The following is an 18,311-nucleotide window of genomic DNA, read 5'->3' as shown; positions in this document are numbered from 1 at the left end:
TTTGCCTTTTCTTGCAAAATCGGATCTGATATTGGCAAATTAATGCACACATTTGTTGGTACCACTTGAAAAATTTTGTTTCAAGCTCCTCGTGTTTTGCACCGTGAATTTATTTCCTGTTTCTCATCACTGCTCCAGTGTCATGCACTTCTTCAAGTATTTTTTGGTTTTCAGTATTGTAGATAAAGTAGGTAAAGGGATGTTGTATTCATTTGCAATGTCCATTTTGCTTTTTTCCATCCTATCAGCCTCTTGTATAATTTCTAGTTTAATTTCCAGGCTTAATTTGGTCCGTTTACATTTTGTCACCATAACACTACTAGATAAGATTTAATATAAACAAATTTTAAATTAATTTAAAGACACAAGTTCCAAAAAAGACATCAGCTCAGATAAAATGGCAAAAAAATAGATTGCTGTGTATGGTATGACAACTCATTGAACTGGGGTAACAATTGCTACTGACCTTATTCCCATGGAGAGAATGGGAGTGCATGTAAACAATTGAGAAAAACTTTTTATTCTTTTGTTAATTTAACAACTCAGCCTTCAGAAAGATGTTTTTCAGAGTGCACTTGATGTTGTAGCTACCATAAACTGCTTTTGTTTACACAAAACTAATTTCTAACAAGTCAGTGCCATCCTTCGGGAAGTAGGGAGCCGGGTGGCCAGAGGCAATAATAATAATCAGACAGCTCTGCCAAGATTTGTATTAAACATACAAAATTACAATATTTATTTCTCACGGGGTGAAAAAGAACTTTGTAATACATATTAACCGAATTTTGTAATAAATTAATATATTTACATAGAAAAGCCTATCTTTTCACAGGGGCATGGTATGTGCTTTATATAAATGAGTACTTTGTATAAAATGAGTTTGTATTATTGAGATTTTACTGTATATATATATATATATATATATATATATATATATGCTGTCTTTGGATTTTCAGATATTCATCATTTATATAACCTTGCATAACAGATTTTTATATAATATAATAATTATACGTGCTATACTGCTTTGTCTTCTTTTTTCTTAATTTATAAGTTAATATTACTATTTTAAGTTTTATCGACATTTTTCTTTGCGTGTTATCTGTCTCTTAGTACTTCTCACTGATAGTTGAAATGTTCCATCATTCCTGACTATTATTATTATTAATAGCCATATGGTGCAAGGAAGCCCGAGGCTTATGCTGCACCAGTAAAAAAAAAATTCCCGAGTTACCCTGAGAGAGAGAGAGAGAGAGAGAGAGAGTCAAAAGTAGAAGGGAATCACCAAGAAAGGGAAGAATGATGATATCCAGCTCAGAACCCTGGGTGTGCCAAGCCCATACTCACCAGATGTGAGCCCCCGGGGTTATGTTGATTACTTTTGCAACACTGGCATTCTATGTACTCTGACCTTGAGTTTTTGTATAATGTGCGAGTACATTGTTCCCCCTAAACTACAGATTATTTGAAAACGATTTATATTTTACAAAATTGACTATATCTCCAATCCAAAGTTTCAAGATTTCACAAAACTAACTACAGCTATGTTCCCAGTTTAGCTCCAGGTAAGATATCAACAAATATTAACTCATTTTTACTCAAAGGATTTTCAAAAGCTGTGAGGATGTCAGATCTGTATAACCCACGATATGATAGCATCAACTACCTAATGTTCACTTAAAATAAGAATTAAACCATGAAGATAACTGGTTCTTTTCATGCGGTCAATACAAGCCTGTTTTAACTCATAGCAAGTAGACACAAAGCTTACTTCAGTTGTTGAAATATTTTGCAGCATTATCATTAACCAATTGAAACTGGCAAAATTAAGTAAATAAATTTTTGCTCTCTTCTTGACAAGCAGAATAGTAGCACAGTGTTGAAAGTGCAGTTGAAAATCAATTGATTCACCAGTTCATGGACATATAAAAGTTTGCTGATAATGCATAGATCCTTACCCCTCCCCCCTCTGTGTGTGTGTGTGTGTGTGTGTGTGTGTGTGTGTGTGTGTGTGTGTGTGTGTGTGTGTGTGTGTGTGTGTGTGTGTGTGTGTGTGTGTGAGTGAGCAATATGGCCTTAGTTGCTAATGCTCCTAAAAACCAAATAACAAACAATAACACAAGAACTTGTTACAAGGTCACAAGAACTTGTTACAGGCCTTTATCATCTGTTCTAGATCCTAATGGCAAGATTTACTTAATACAATTCAAATGATTTAATTAGCATTAATCATAATTAACATCACTTCTTGATAACCTTCTTAATGTTCATTAGTCGTAGGGAAAAATCAGGATATATAATTTTTAAAAGTTTAATACCACTATTAATATGACATTTAATTTTCAATACTTCTAGTTGTATTGACCAGAAGTAAGAAATATAAATGTTTCCACCATAACTATATAAAAAACATGGATAGCACTTTTCGAAATGGAATAAATTAACTGATATTTGAATTCACTCTGGGTACATTTGTCTGTTAGTCAAAGGCCTAACTAACAATTCTACCCTGCCACTAATGAAATTTTATAAATGGTCCCGTGACCACCTCCACACTTTTAACAGCCATACCATTGTAACTAACTCTCACCTCCCTGACTGGTAGACCTAGTGCATTATAGTTAAGCCACTTCTATTAGTTGTGTGCCCTGTTTAAACCATCATCAGAATTAATTTATATTCAATCAACATTCAGGAGCCACCATTTACAAGATACATACAATAACCTTTCCGTTTGCATCTTCAGTTTTTATCTGTATGTACCATTTAAATAGTATAATTACTAATTTTACTTACCCATATTATTCTCATTCAGCATATGCAATTATTCTTTATTACTGGTATTAACAGATATAGCTTGTAGTACAAAATGTTTTTAAAAATTTTAATGATTTTTTTTCAGAAATATCTGTTGGTCGCTGTGGCAATCAGCTAGAGCCATTGGAGTTAACAACTTTTACCCGCACATGTTATGAGTTTCAAATACAGAAAGGAGGTACTTTTCAGGAGGCAGAAGAATACTGTCGAGCACGTGGGGGTCTGATGATGCACACCATACAAGATCTCACTCATAGTTTCATTGCCACAGAACTAGAGAGGAGGAAGGAGATGTTGAAGGCCAAACTAGTGTGGCTTGGAGCAAAAAGAGACCCGGGACTTAGATCAAAGACTTGGCATTGGGTTAATAGTAAGTTTTCAGTTATGGATTTAAAATTTTTTAATCAGCATACCTGCAAACTCTTTAGGTTTACAATGGAGAATCTGTCTTTTAGACTTGGTTTTATGCCTTCCCATCTCACTATTGTAACACAGTTGTTTTTTTTTTTTGTTTTTTTTTTCGGTTTTTTTCAGTCCTTTTGGAGTAACATGGTTTTTCTCAATCTGAATTTGTCTAAAAATTAAAAAGCCCAAATTTGTTACTGAAACGTATTTTCATTAACAAATAAAGCCATAATAAACACCTAAAATATTTTGCAGTGATTGTTCAGTTAGCTATAAAGGAAAAAAAGCAAACTTTATTTTGCAGATTTTTAATTTAGAATACAGTGCATACGATACACCCCAGGAATGATACCTTCTGTACATTTTTAAAACAATAAAGATTAATTCAAAGAACTTAAGTGTATAAACTCGTGGATGTTCAGAAGAATGCTCAAAATCCCATGGACCAACCGGGTCACAAATGAGCAGGTCCTTAAGAGGGCAAAGGCCACAAAAGAACACTACTAATTACAATTGCAAGGAAGAAGACTGCCTACCTTAGGCATATTATAAGAGGCCCTCAGTATGACCTGCAGAGACTAAAGAAAGGAAAAAGAAAGACAAAGAAAAAAGTGGCTTGATAACATCAAAAATGGACAAGGGGGGGGGATCTCATGACACAAGAACTTTTTCAAAAAAAAAGAGACAAGAGTTGGCTGAAAGATGGTCTCCAATGTTCAAACTGATCATGGAACCTGAAGAAGAAAAAAAAGAAGTTTATAAAAGCTAAAAGAAAAAAAGTATAGGGTGGCAACTCCTCTAATTTGTGTTGCTGATAAAATCAAGGAATATGAGCCAAAACACTACCTTCACCTGTCAATAAATTGTTAAAGGCTGCCTTCCTTGTCAATCACAATTATAAAAAGACCAATGAGATGATGAGCACAGAAACAGTACATTACAAACATCAATACAAGTTGATGGATGATGAAGTGATGATTTCAATAGTACAGCACAACAATTTTACAACACAGCAAACTTTATAAAATTTTACAAATTTTGTAAAACAATTTTACAACACAACAAACTTTACAAAATTTTATATACACAGTATTTAAAAAAAGCATTACTGAAGTTGTACTAAACATTGTGCTGTTGACATGATTTCTGCACTGATATGATCCAATAAAGCATTACAACTTCAAATATACACTCCCAACAGAAGCTATATGACTCTATGAATAAATGATAAATTGTAGACTTAGTTTGGCAGCCAGCTGATTTTCTATCATGAATTTCCAAGACAAAAATGTTTCCATATGCCAGTCAAAAGTCTGCTGGCTCCAAACAGAATTCATAAATAGCAAGCTGCCAACTGAGTTTTTGGAAGTGTTAAGTTAAATTTATTTTAAACTTAAATATAATGGTATTTAGGGAATCAGTTCATCAACCTGTCTCATTCAATGAACAAGTTTTTTTTAACCAAATTGAAATTAATCAATTCTGGAAAAAAAAAAAAAAAAAAAAGAAAAAAAAGAAAGTAAAGAAAAAAAAGTTTTTGGTACTTCTCAATATTGATGATAAAGAAATAATTATTTTTCAGTATCAGTTCTGCCGATTTCAGTGTAAGAACCTACCAGATGAACTGACAAGTGCACAAGGAATCTTGAACATTATTCCAAGCGATGTTTGACATTTTAACAATTCCTCTTAGCAATACTTAGTATGAGAGAATATTTGACCAGGTGAAAAAAAAAACTGAGATCAGATCTCTTTCTCATAGCTTGGAAATGCTTTTGACAGCCAAGTCTGAACAGCAATACCACTGTTATAAGAAAAACTTTGACTCAGTGTCCAAGAAGAGAGTAAAGTTTGCCACAGTATCTTTCTTTCTTGAAACAATCATAATCAGGTTGATATCTGATTATGATTGTTTCATAATCAGATGTCTCACATCATTTGATTAAGACTGCCTCAAGATGGTTGAAAGTATACTGTAAACAATACAGATAGTACATTGTTAGTGAAATTTAATTTTTAGTGAAGTGTGTACTTTAGAAAACCCTCCTTCTTACAGTTATCCACTCTCCAGCTATTCAAAAGTCAAAAGTTGGCAGCTATGTATCAGGTTTAAATATCAGTTGAAAGAAGATGTTAAAGAGATTCAAAATTTACTGAGGATTAGGGCTGGGATAGCAAATCAATGGCATGCATGCAACAAGCAAAAAAGTATACAAGCATGCTGCCATGGATAAATAGTTTATATTAAAAAATATATATATATATTTGAAGACAAACTTGTTCTTCAGTACACCAGCTGCACGTCTGGTGAAGAAAACTAAGTGAAATTGTGTGCAGAATTATACATAAAAAAGTTCTGGTTAGAAATATTCAAGTATTGTTTCATTTTTATTAATAGCAATAAAGAGTACTAATTTTATTTAGAGTTGTTTATGGCATCCAAAAATTTGTATTTTTTTTTCTATATACTGTATTTTTGTATTGACTTATTTCTGGTATGCATGTCAGAAAAGATTTACCATCACTAGATTATTGGTAACTAAAGTGTAATATTAATTGTGCAGAACAAAAATTTTTCTTTTTTAATTCTAGCAGATATCACAATATGCTGTTTTGAAGGCTTTGAAAATTAAGGATACCTTAACTTTCAGATAATAAATGATTAGATTCTTCACTTCCCCAACTAGGGAGACTCTCATCCCATCCATGTTCTCCCCACTGCCCTAATATGTTTCAACACTTATTGGTGTTTCATCAGGAAATGAACAGTAACCTCCCCTCACTACTGTGAGCTTATACCAAGCAGATAACCTCAACTGATATTAGTCACTGCAAAGCGTAGATGAGATCCACTAAATGGAATTTAACTGTGTGTAAATGACCTAAGAGGGGAGAAAAGAGAAGGAGGTCATGCAGTATTTTTTTTTTCAAGAGTTCCAAGTTGTACTCTCAAGGAAAAGCAAAAAATTAAACAGATAATTTATTGACAATCTGATAACTACAAATATTTTGCATTAAATAAGGAATAGCTCATGAACACTTTTCTGATTAAAGCATTAGGCAACAAGGTGGAATAGCACAGATGATTTTTCCTAAGTCTATTATAAGACAACTTCTATTGTTGGGCATGGAGCATTGTTCATAACTGAATGGCTAATTAAACAGGGAAAAAAGTCACAAAAACAAGTTTCCATTAATTGTTTCTAATATTCTCTTCCTGTAGCGCAGAAATTCTGTAACAGAATCAGGATAAAATTGCCTTCTGTATTTTTTTCCTTAGTCAGCATAAATTAAAAATGAAGTCTTTTCTTTGTACAGTATAATAGTTTGTGGATTGTTCTTTACTTACTGTGAATTTTGGTATTCTGTAATGTCTTCTTTAACACTTAATTAGGTGTGCCTGTAAATGCTAGTTGCAACTGGTGCTTTTTGCTCCATTCAGTGATGGGATCTCTTGAATTTTTAATAAAGAAATTGGAGAAAAAACTTTTATGTGGTAGTCCTAGTAATGGAGGCATGTTACGCAAGAAAGCAAGCATATGAGCTTATGTAGCATCAGCCAAAAAAATATAAATAAATAAATAAAAAATAACCAATTTCACACATCCATCCCCTCTAAAAGTTTGTCTAGTTCTTCCTTGAATTTATTTAAGCTATCAACTTCCACAACGACAGATGGAAGTTTGTTCCAGCAATTAACCACCTGTTGGCCAAAGGAAAATTTCCACACATCTATTCTATAACTATCTTTCCTCGATTTGAATTAATGCCCCCTCAAGTTCATAATCTGAGCAAGCAGAACAATCCCATCAGAATTCAGCATGCTCAACCCATTCAAGGCCTTATACACCTTGCAGGTGCCTAGCCTCCAGCCACTGCAGTTTGCAGAACTTAGTTTTTCTTGGTAAGAGGACCCCTTCATTCCCCCTCACCAATCTTGTTGCCCTTCTCTGTACATGCTCAAGCAACTCAACATCCTTCCTAAAGGATGTTGAGGAATTCAGAACTGTATGCAGTACTCAAGGCATGGCCTGACCATTGCCATATACAAATGGATAATCACCTCCTTTTCCCTACTAGCAAAATTCCTGTATATCATCGATAAGACCTCCATGAGCTACTCTTGCTGCCTGTCTACACTGCTCAGAAAAGTTCCTATCTGACTGCACAAGTTCCCCCAGGTCTTTTTCATTTTCCACTACCTTGAGTGTAGTACAGCACAATTGGTATGTTACTCTGGGGTTACTGCTACCCATATGCAGCACTTTGCATTTGTCAATGTTAAATTTCACTTGCCACTTCTCAACCCATCTACCCAAATTTTCTAGATCCTGTTGCGGTAGCACACTGTCATTACTGTCATTAACAATCCTGCCAACCTTTGTATCATCTGCAAACTTTGACATTAAGCCTGATATGAATATGAATATAATTGGTATTGGTGTTTTTGGGCACAAGGGCAACTGGAGCCAAAATGTGCCTATTCCTTCAATATCATCAAATATACAAAACAACAATGGGCCCAACAATGAACTGTCAGGGAATTCACTAATAACATTAGTCCACGAAGAGTAGCATCCATTGAGTACCACTCTCTGTCTTCTCCCACTCAACCACCCTTTTATCCATTGTAGCAACTTACCCTTAATACCATACTGCTCGAATTTGTACAGTAGTCTTCCATTTGCAACAGTGTCAAAAGCTTTCCTGAAATCCAAGTGTATGATATCAAAATTATTTTTTGCATCCAGTTCCTTTGTAACCACATCATAGTAAACCAATCAAATTTGTCAGACAAGACTTTCCCTTAAAAAACCCATGCTGTCTGAATTATTACTGCAGTCTTGTCTAGATGGCCATGCAATGCATCTTTAACCAGTGACTTCATTATCCCCATTACAGAAGTTAAACTAACTTGTCTGTAATTACTTGTGTCACTTGAATTAGGGATACATTTGCACATCTCCAATCATTGGGGACTTCCCCTGAGTCCAAGAATGCTCTCATAATTATGGCTAAGGATTTGCTTATCCCATCTACCCCAGGTGGCTTTATGTTTAACTTCAGCAATTGTTCCTCCACTTTGCTCTCAGTTATTACAAAATCATTAATAACTCTCTTAATAACTCCTCGTGTGAATGTAGATGCGAAATACTCATTCAGATTATCAGCTATCTGAGCAGGATCATTAATGGTCGAACCATCGATATCATGCAAGTGGACCAATCTGATTCAACCCCTTCCTTCTAGAGTTTACATAAGTAAAGAAGTCCTTGCCATTTTTCTTAGCATCTTTTGCCAAAGATTTCTCATAATCTGCCTTCACTTGCCTAACCTCCTTTGTGACTTGATTACATACTGATTACAGACTTCAAAGTAATTCTCTATTACTTTGAAATCATTTGGATTTCAATGTAATACAGAATTTTTAATATTTTCATTAATTTATTGAAACATTAAAACAATACAAATTCTTTCTTTCAAAATACAAATTCTTTCTCCCACCGATCCCGAAACATTGGCTCATCTGTACACATGTAAATCACTCAAACTTGACTTAATTAAAATATTGGATGTATTTTTAACTTTGGTGAACAAAAAATTTATTTCCACATGCACCACCTTGCAAAATATCCTGATGACTATTCATGATGACTCCTACCAGTCCCTGAACCACCCAGCCCCCCCCTCCCTCCAAGCCACTGCTCATTCTAATAAAAGCAGTGCAAGAATCACTTTCACCTTTGCCTGCGGCTACTATTAACCTTTTAGTCTCTGAATCCTCCCCCAAACTAGCAATTTGAGAAGATGGCAGTGGATCCGATCCCTTAACAGTAGATGAGCTGTTTTTTGGAGTTTTTGGTGCATCAGAAACTCAAGCTATAAGGCACCAACAGTAAATGAATAAAAATTGTTATAAAAATAGTATCAGACAAAAAGGCAATAAAAGGTGGGTCACGAACTTTCATGGGTCACAATGTAAAAACATATTTGTAGACTATGTAAAAATAAAAATAAAAATAAAAATAAAAAAATAAAAAAGTATACGTAATAAAAAGAGTATATTTTAAATAGATCTAAACAAGTTTATCAGTTTTAAATAGTTAAAAACAGCTGACTCACAGTCTTTGTCAGATAGCATCTGACTGAATGTATAAGGCTCAGTCAGATGGATAAAAGCAGTAAAAGATATACGTCGTTCATGTCTAAAACATGGATGGTAAAAATACATTGAATGGTTAAAATGGTGTTGCAATTCCCGCACATAGGAGGGTCATGAGCCCTCAGCAGGAAAGAATGTGTAAGATGACTAGGTCCTATACAAGAACAACTTCCTCTCTATAATTCCTGAGCAGACTAGACTGCCATGTTTGAATTACTGGCTTAATCTGATACAACTTATTTGTGGCTTGCCCATACTACAATTGTGGCCATTGGGAATTGAATATATTATGTAATACCCACCTGTAGCCTGTATAGGGGACTAGCAGGCTGTGATTGCTCTGAGGTTGTGCTGATCTGGCCATACAATCTACCAGATCATTACCACTGAAAATCCTGCAGAAACATATGTCAATTGTGATTCATAGAGAAAAAATAACTTTAGATGAATCCTGGACAGGACTGGATGAGGATTATATCTCATCATCGATAAAGCCTGTAATGCACTCAAAGAATCAGTGTAAACCATACACCATTGATTATTAGTTTTAATGGAGTCCAAAGCCAGCTCTATAGCATACAACTCTGCCTGTGTATATACTGCACTCATGGGGAATCTTTTCAGATACTGTGCTATCTGGAAACACTGCAGCGAATCCCATACATGATTCTGACATCAAGCCATCAGTGAAGACAGGCACAAAATCAAAATAGGCAGCTCGATGGGCAGCACACAGTTGTAGGTAGACAAAAGATGGAGTGTTGGCCTTTCCTCAGTTTTTAATAGATAAGTTGCATGATGGTTGTGGATTTGTATGCCAGTGTGAAAGGGGCAACTTTAATGACTTGTCAACATTGTCTATCCTGATGTTAAGCTCTCTAAGCACCTCTCAAATATGAATACCAAAAGGATGGCTGACAGTCTTACAGGTATGATAGAGATTTTCCCATCATGACTTGAAAATGGATGTCCACATAGAGTGGTCTGACAAAGATTTTAGTTGAAAAGTATATTTTAGCAACAAACGCTTTTGTCGAAGTGTCAGAGGTGGTTCACTAGCTTCAACAAATAGACTGGACAGGAGAGGTTCTAAATGCTCCAGTAGCAAAGTGGATGGCCTGATGATGAACTGGATCAAACCATCACAGTATGCTGTTTGTAGCTGATGCATAAACACATGGGACCAATAATCTAATTTTTATTGAGCAAGCGCACAATAGATGCAGAGTGAAATGCAGTGGTCTGCTCCCCAATCACTGGATGAGATGGCATGTAAAAGGTTCAGTTCCCTTTTGCTCTTTGTCTGCAGTTGAGAGATATGTGGTAGGAATGGCAACTTATTATCAAATAAAAGCACCAAGAATTCTGTCTTGGGTGCTACCTGAATGATGTTTTGTCTAAGCTTTATATCTGGGTCAGGGTGAAGGTTCAATTGTAAGAGAAGTGTATGCAGATAGTTTTCTGAGACAAGAACCAGAAACTATTAACTGCTGCTCAGGAAGTGAGATGGTCAATGGTTTGCTGCATTTGCTCTTTGATGATCTTTGTATTACATGACTGAGAAAAGATACTGAAATCATCAGCAAAGATGGCACTTTCACTTTGGAGGAAGTTGTTCAATAACAGAATTAACTTTGATAGCAAAAAAAGTGTAACACTTAGCACTGACCTTGAGGAAACTCCTTTCTCTTGACAAAAAAGGTCGAGAGAGAGAGTGGATTCTACACAAACTTGGAATCAGTGGTTTGACAAAAAAATTTTAAAAACTGCTAGATGAGTCTATGATGATAGATACCTTTTAAACTTCCAAGTCTGCAAGTTGTGTCATACATTTTCCATATCAAAGAAGACTAACACCTGGTGCTCACATTTAAGGAAAGCATCTCTAATAGATGTTTCCTGTTGAATTAAATGGCCAAGTGTTGACCTTTTACTTAGAAGTGACACTGTGATCTGGAAAAAATGTCATTAGCTTCTAAATAGCACATGATGCAGGCATTGACTATTCTTTCTAGGATCTTACACAAGCAGCTTGTCAGAACAACTGGGTAATAACTGTTCATAAATTTTGGATCCTCTCCTGGCTTGGGGAAGGCAAGCAAGAATGCCTTATGCTAGTAGCCTGGAAACTGCTCTTGAAGATAGATTCTGTTGTACAGACAGAGCAGCCAATCTATAGACTCATAATGGATTTCTGACCTGACAACACCCACCTGGAATAGAGATAGTGCTGCTTTCACTTCCCATTCTGTGAAAGGCTGATTGGCGGCCTCACAGTTATTTTAAGACAACTTAAAATGCTGTTTTTAGCATTAGTAGGGCATATGATGCAAGAAAGCAAGCTTATATAGCATTAGCCAAAAAAAAAAAAAAAATGCCCTTATCTAGTTCTGCCTTGAACTTATTTAAGTTGCTGACTTCCACTACAATAAATGGAAGTTTGTTCCTACTATCAACCACCCGCTGGCTAAAAAGCAAATTTCTGCACATCTATTTTACAACTGTCTTTCCTCAGTTTGAATTTATGCCCCCTCAGATGAGTAATCTGAGCAAAAGGAATTCCATTAGCATTGAGCTTGCTCAATCCATTCAAGGTCTTATACACCTCAATTAGATCACCTCGGAGGTGCCTAGTCTCCAGAAGCTGCAATTTGCACAACCATGTGTGTTACCTTTCTTGGGAACACCCAGAGCCGTGCAGAGCATTTTAGTACCTCAGGCAAGAATGAAAAATTGCACCCTACTGTTAATCATGGCAACGTTGGCAATTATTTAATCTTTCTTTTGGTGCCCCTTTCAGCTTTTAATATGAGGCAAGAACTTTGTTTGCCTCTCCCTCAGCACGGTTCTGTTAATGCCAACCCTTTGTTCCACTCACCAATCTCGTTGCCATTCTCTGTACTTGTTCCAGCAGCTCTACATCTTTCCTAAAACAAGGCCTCCAGACCTGTATACAGTACTAAAGGTGTGGCCTGACCATTGCCTTATACAAGGGGACAATCACCCACTTATCCCTACTAGCAAAATTTCTATATATCATTGACAAGACACCATATGCTACCCTTGCAGCCTTTTTGCACTGCTCAAAAAACTTGATATCTGACTGCACAATTACCTCCGAATCCGTCTCATTTTCCACTATCCTGAGTGTTCTACTACACAGTTGATACGGTACTTTGGGGTTACAGCTACCCATATGCAGTACTTTACATTTGTCAATGTTAAACTTCAGTTGTCACCTCTCAGCCCATCTGCTCAACTTTTTCAGATCCCATTGCAGTAGCGTATATTGTCATTAACAAGCCTGCCAACCTTTGCATCTTCTGCAAACTTAGACATTAACCCTGATATACCTTCATCAATATCATTGATAAACACCAAAAACAACAATGGGCCCAACACCAAACCTTTGGGGACTCCACTAATAACATTAGTCCATGAAGAGCAGTGTCCATTGATAACTACTCTCTGTCTTTTCTCACTTAACCATCCTTTTATCCATTGTAGCAACTTTCCCTTAATGCCATACTGCTCCAGTTTGTACAGTAGTCTTCCATGTGCCACAGTATCAAAAGCTTTCCTAAAATCCAAGTATATGATATCAAAATTATTCTTTGCATCAAATTCCTTTGTGACCACATCATAATATCCAATCAAATTTGTCAGACAAGACTTCCCCTTAACAAACCCATGCTGTGTCTGAAAAGACTTAGTCTTGTCTAGATGATCCTGCATCGCTTCCTTAACCAGTGACTCCATTATTTTCCCTGGAACAGAAGTTAGACTAACAGGTCTGTAATTACTTGTGTCATCCTTTGATCCCCTTTGTGAATTGGGGACACATTTGCACCTCTCTAATCCATGGGGACCTACCCTGAGTTCAAGGAAGCTTTCATAATTATAGCTAAGGGTTTGCTTACTTCTTTTGCTGCCTCCTTTAATATAACTGGATAGATCCTATTCACACCAGGTGCCTTCCTTATGTTTAACTTCAACAATTTCTCCTCCACTTTGCTCTCAGTTATTACAAAACCACTTAGCTCCCTGTTAGAGTTTGATAAACTTCTGGCAGTCCCCTCCTTAAATAACTCCTCATATGTGAATGTAGATGCAAAATGATAGATCTGAGCATGATCATCAAATAGTCAAATTGATGGATTCTCATCAATTTGACTATTTGATGATCTCAGGATTCTCAACTATGGATCACCTTCATGTAATGTCACAGCTAATGGAGAAAGCAAATGAATATAAAACACCATTATGCCTGGCATTTGTGGATTATGAAAAGGCATTTGACTCCATACAGCATAAGGCAATTTTCGAGCACTGGAAAGACAAGGCATGATACCCCATATATTATGATTTTGAAGAAAATATATGAGAATGCTACCTCCTTTATTAGACTAGACAAAGACATTAGTAAATTGAAAATTGAGAAAGGAGTTCAACAAGGAGACACAATATCTCTGAAGTTGTTTACTGCTGCCCTTGAGGAAGCTTTCAGAAGATTAGAATGGTCGCAGAAAGGAGTCAATGTGAATGGAGAGTACCTAAACCATTTACAATTTGCAGATGACATTGTGGTCATAAACCACGATCCCAAAGAATTAGAAGAAAATCTTAATCAGTTATGCACAGTTAGTAAGGATTTTGGACTAAAGATGAATATGGCTAAAACAAAAGTAATGATGAACAAGTATGCCACAGAAAGGGAAATAATGATTGAAGGAGCAGTAATTGAAAAGGTGGAGTCATATACTTATTTGGGACAAGTCATTAGCTGTAATAATGATAAATGCTGGAAGTCAAGAGAAGAATAAATTTTGGATGAATAGCATTCAGGAAATATAGTCACATACTGAGGAGCAATATCCCAATTTGTCTGAAACATAAAATAATGAACCAGCGTAAACTCCCCACCATGACTTAAATAAGTGAAACTTGGGCATTCACCAAAAGAATGGAAGAGAAGCTGAGAACTACACAACGAAGAATGGAATGAATTATATTGGGAATCAGACTGTTAGATAAGAAGAGAAACACATGGATTAGGCAGCAAACTCAAGTAAAGGACATTCTTATCAAAACTAAAGAACTAAAATGGTCTTGGGCAGGACACATAGCTCGAAGACATGATGACAGATGGACTAAGAAAATAACAGAATGGTACCCAAAAGGAGCTAGAAGAAATCCTGGAAGACAAGAGAGAGATGGACAGATGAAATTCATGAGTTTGTGGGTAGTAAATGGATGGCCACTGCACAAAACAGAAGGAACTGGAAAGTTGCTAGAGAGGCCTTCATCCTGCAGTGGATTGAAAATGGCTGATGATGATGTCAAAAACGAATAACAATAAAAATAAGTAAAAAAAAATATAAAAAGGTAAATTTTAAATAAGAGTAAAAAGGTTTAATGATTTTAGGTAACTAAAATTGACTGACACACGTCCATCACAGATAAAATCTGACAGAGCATATAAGACTTAGTCTGATGACTAAAAGCTCTAAAATATAAAACATGTTCATGTCTATAATATGAACACTTGGATAAAATGTGTCATTTGGTTAAAAAGGTGTCGCACTGCTCACACATTAACGAAATTGATATAAATTTTCTAAGAATGTTTACACATGGGTGAAACACAAATTTGGCAAAATTGTGAATGAAGCAGTTTTAAGGCTAGTTGTGGATGGGTTGATCACTTTAAATGCAGTTTCCTGTTAAAAAGAACTTTACAAAGAGCAGTGCCAGATTAAGGTACATGCTAGCAGAGCCCTTGCCTAGGGTGACATTCTTTAAGGGGTGCTAATTTACAAATCATTAAAAAATATATATAAATATCCTTAGTAAAGGGGCACCAAAAAATCTTTCTGCCTGGGGTGTGGAAATACCTTGGCCCAAGCCTGAGAAAGAAAAGAAAAGAAAATGTAAAACAACTGAAAATCAGTTCTTTCTTTAAGAAAAATGATGCTGCAGTATTTGAGCCCTTACAGAAATAAACTGGTGACATTTTTATTTACAGAGAGAGAAAATCTTTATTGCAACTAAATAAATACAATGTACATAGATTTAAGTGAGGTCGCAATTGTCCCGTCAAGGCCAGGGGCTCACATCAGAATAGATAATTAGTTAATAGATAATGCACACTGCTTTATCTATTATGTTAATAGATAATGCACATAGATAATGCTCACATCAGAATAGACAATGCACACTGTAAAATTAAAAATGTAAACATGTCATTACACTTCCTCATATTACGCAGTATTAACTGTATTTACAAGTTACATCATACAGTTATATTTACAATAAAAATATCTAATTACACGAATGGCACTTCTCTGTCAAACGCATTTTGTCGTGTCACAGAAGAGCTTGGCAGATTGTGTGGAGGGTGCACGAACTTGTTCTAATTCAATTCTGGGATTGGAGCGAGCTGCTAACATTTCTTTCCTGTAGGTTTTATTGCTGCAAAACCTATGCAAGTCAGTGTCGAGATGCTGTACTTCCGGTAGCATTTGGTTTGGGAGAAAGCAGTCTGAGATATGAAGCTTCCAATTCCTTGAGCAGAGCAGCGGTGTTGACAGGAGTTCTGGCTTCAGTATTCGCCAGTAACACAAATCCATATCTTACATTATATAGCGGCGCCTCCATAGCCAGGTGGGAAGGAGCAGCTGTGCGTAGCACACGCTTCTTGATTAGACCGGGATTCGAGCCCGTCACCACCAAATACAGAGGATGCGGAAAGGTCAGGGAATGACCACCGCACCGGAGCAATATGGCCTTAGTTGCTAATGCTCCTAAAAACCAAATAACAACAACAACAATATTATATAGCTCACATTATATGAAGTTTATGCTAAGGAGAACATGAATTATGTATGTGAGAGGGAAAGACATACACAGAGTGAGGAGATGATTAAGCTGTATTTTAAATTTTATTAAAATATTTTATATCTTATTGAAAGTAATATAAATGTAATCTTAAAGAACAGTTGTGCTTTTTATGCACATGGATAAATATGTACAGACATTGTTACACACAGAAGTTGATCAGTCCTGCTGTTCCAAACAATTAATAAGGTTATTAAAATAGTTTAAAAGAATGAGACAGTTCTAAAAATATTCAAAACAAACATTCCAAAGAAAGTCTCTAAGGGATTTTCTTCAGCACTGTTTAACCTGCTTACATTTACATGAAAACACATAGTTATGTCTGGGATTGTTTTTACCCTTTTAGGAAAACTTCTTGAAAGGTATTGCAATTAGGTATTATGACTAGGTGAATGAGTGGATTTAGAGCCCAAAAGAACTTAAATTGGGAATCAAAATAATTCCTATATACTTTCCTATAAGTTTAAATTACATTTTTAATTTGCTTATAAAAGTTTATGCCATAATTTAATTTAAATTAGGGAAAGATATTATAAAACAGAAATGGCAACCCAATTATTTAATGCCAAATAGCTTTTTTTTTTTTTTTTTTTTTTTAATGCTTTATATCTTTTTGCATTCTTCAGAGGAGCCTGTCCGAAAATTCTTGTGGGCAGATGATCAGCCAAATAATTACAATGGTCAACAGAACTGTGTGGTGGTGGACGGAGGTCGGAAATGGTTATGGAATGATGTAACTTGTGATCTTGATTATCTTCCTTGGGTTTGCCAATATAGTGAGTATGCACCACAATTTCTTTTTGATTTATAAAAAAAAATATAACATTAAAAGCACTTCTCAAAACAACTGCTGTAAACTCTAAAGCTAAAGTCATGTCTGATATCATGTTTTAGCCTAATTTATATCTAAAACAGGATTTAAATATATTGCTTTTCAGTAGCAGGAGTTAGCTTTAGTAGTTTCTCATTAATATAAATAAATTTTCCATTTTTACCCTTTGACAGCCAGTAAATATCAAAGTTTACAAGAAAGACTACTACTGTATAAAAGAATATTATTGTATTTTTGGTATCAATCACTTGGATTGATTTGAATTGCAGCATGCAGAAAGCTACTTACATGCTATGCTGACCCCCCCAGCTCAGGTTAGTTTGGAGAAAACCATAAAAGTAAACTGTTATAAACAGATAGGGTGAAAGGAAAGGAGTACCTTTCCTTTCCTTTCCACAAGTACCTTTGACAGTGTCAATTTAAATTATCAAGTAATGATAATTTAAAACTGTGCACTTCTAATCCTCTTACCCTCCATTATAAACTGTAACTTAAAAATAGACTGATAGAAGCATTAAACTAAATGATGATCAAGAAATGAAAGGTTAGTTCAGTTTATAGACAGTATGCTATTTTATGAGCCTTCATTAAGTTCATCAAGTAAAGAAAATTAAAAAAAAAAAAAAGGAAATTTAAAAAACATAAGATAATCTACATAAAGATAATCAGGAATTTACTCTACAACTGATACTATATTTATCTCATGTTTATTTAAATACTGATAATTTTATTTCCTTTATATATTTTATATTATATAAATACTAAAGAACAAATCAGTTTTCAGATAATCCAAATTTTTCTCTGCTTATGACAGATATCTTTTTTCTAACTTAGTGTGTATAAATTTAATGTGTATTTCCATTTCAGATCCATCAAACTGTGGGAGCCCAGACAGAAAAGAAAACTCTACTGTACTTGAAAAGGATTATCGTCTTAGTCAAGAAGTAACATATGCTTGTCCAACAGGCAGCATGGTGGTTGGGAATGTGAAACGGAAATGTGATGCTAATGGTTTCTGGACTGGATCTGCACCATCCTGTAAATGTATGTTTTTCTGATATATTAGTTAGAAGTGTACATTATAATTTGGAAGGTGATTTACCACTATGCTGCACTTTACAGTGGATACTTAATTAAATAAAAATATATAAAATTTGTTCCCATTTCTTGTAACAAATGACATTCACTAGAACAAAT

General features: G+C 35.2%; 1 protein-coding gene across 1 annotated transcript in view; it reads left to right on the top strand.

Moving 5' to 3' along the window:
* Positions 1 to 18,311, top strand: part of LOC150081074 (P-selectin-like) — a 265,101-nt gene that overhangs the window by 134,036 nt on the left and 112,754 nt on the right. The window contains 3 exon segments of the mRNA XM_090382138.1: positions 2,903 to 3,187; positions 16,909 to 17,058; positions 17,982 to 18,158. Of these exon segments, the coding sequence (XP_090238264.1) occupies positions 2,903 to 3,187; positions 16,909 to 17,058; positions 17,982 to 18,158 (612 nt within the window).

This window comes from Mastigoproctus giganteus, chromosome 9, assembly GCF_048544385.1.
Source record: "Mastigoproctus giganteus isolate SK-2022 chromosome 9, ASM4854438v1, whole genome shotgun sequence".
NCBI lineage: Eukaryota > Metazoa > Arthropoda > Arachnida > Uropygi > Thelyphonidae > Mastigoproctus > Mastigoproctus giganteus.
This window is presented reverse-complemented; position numbering and strand designations above follow the sequence as displayed.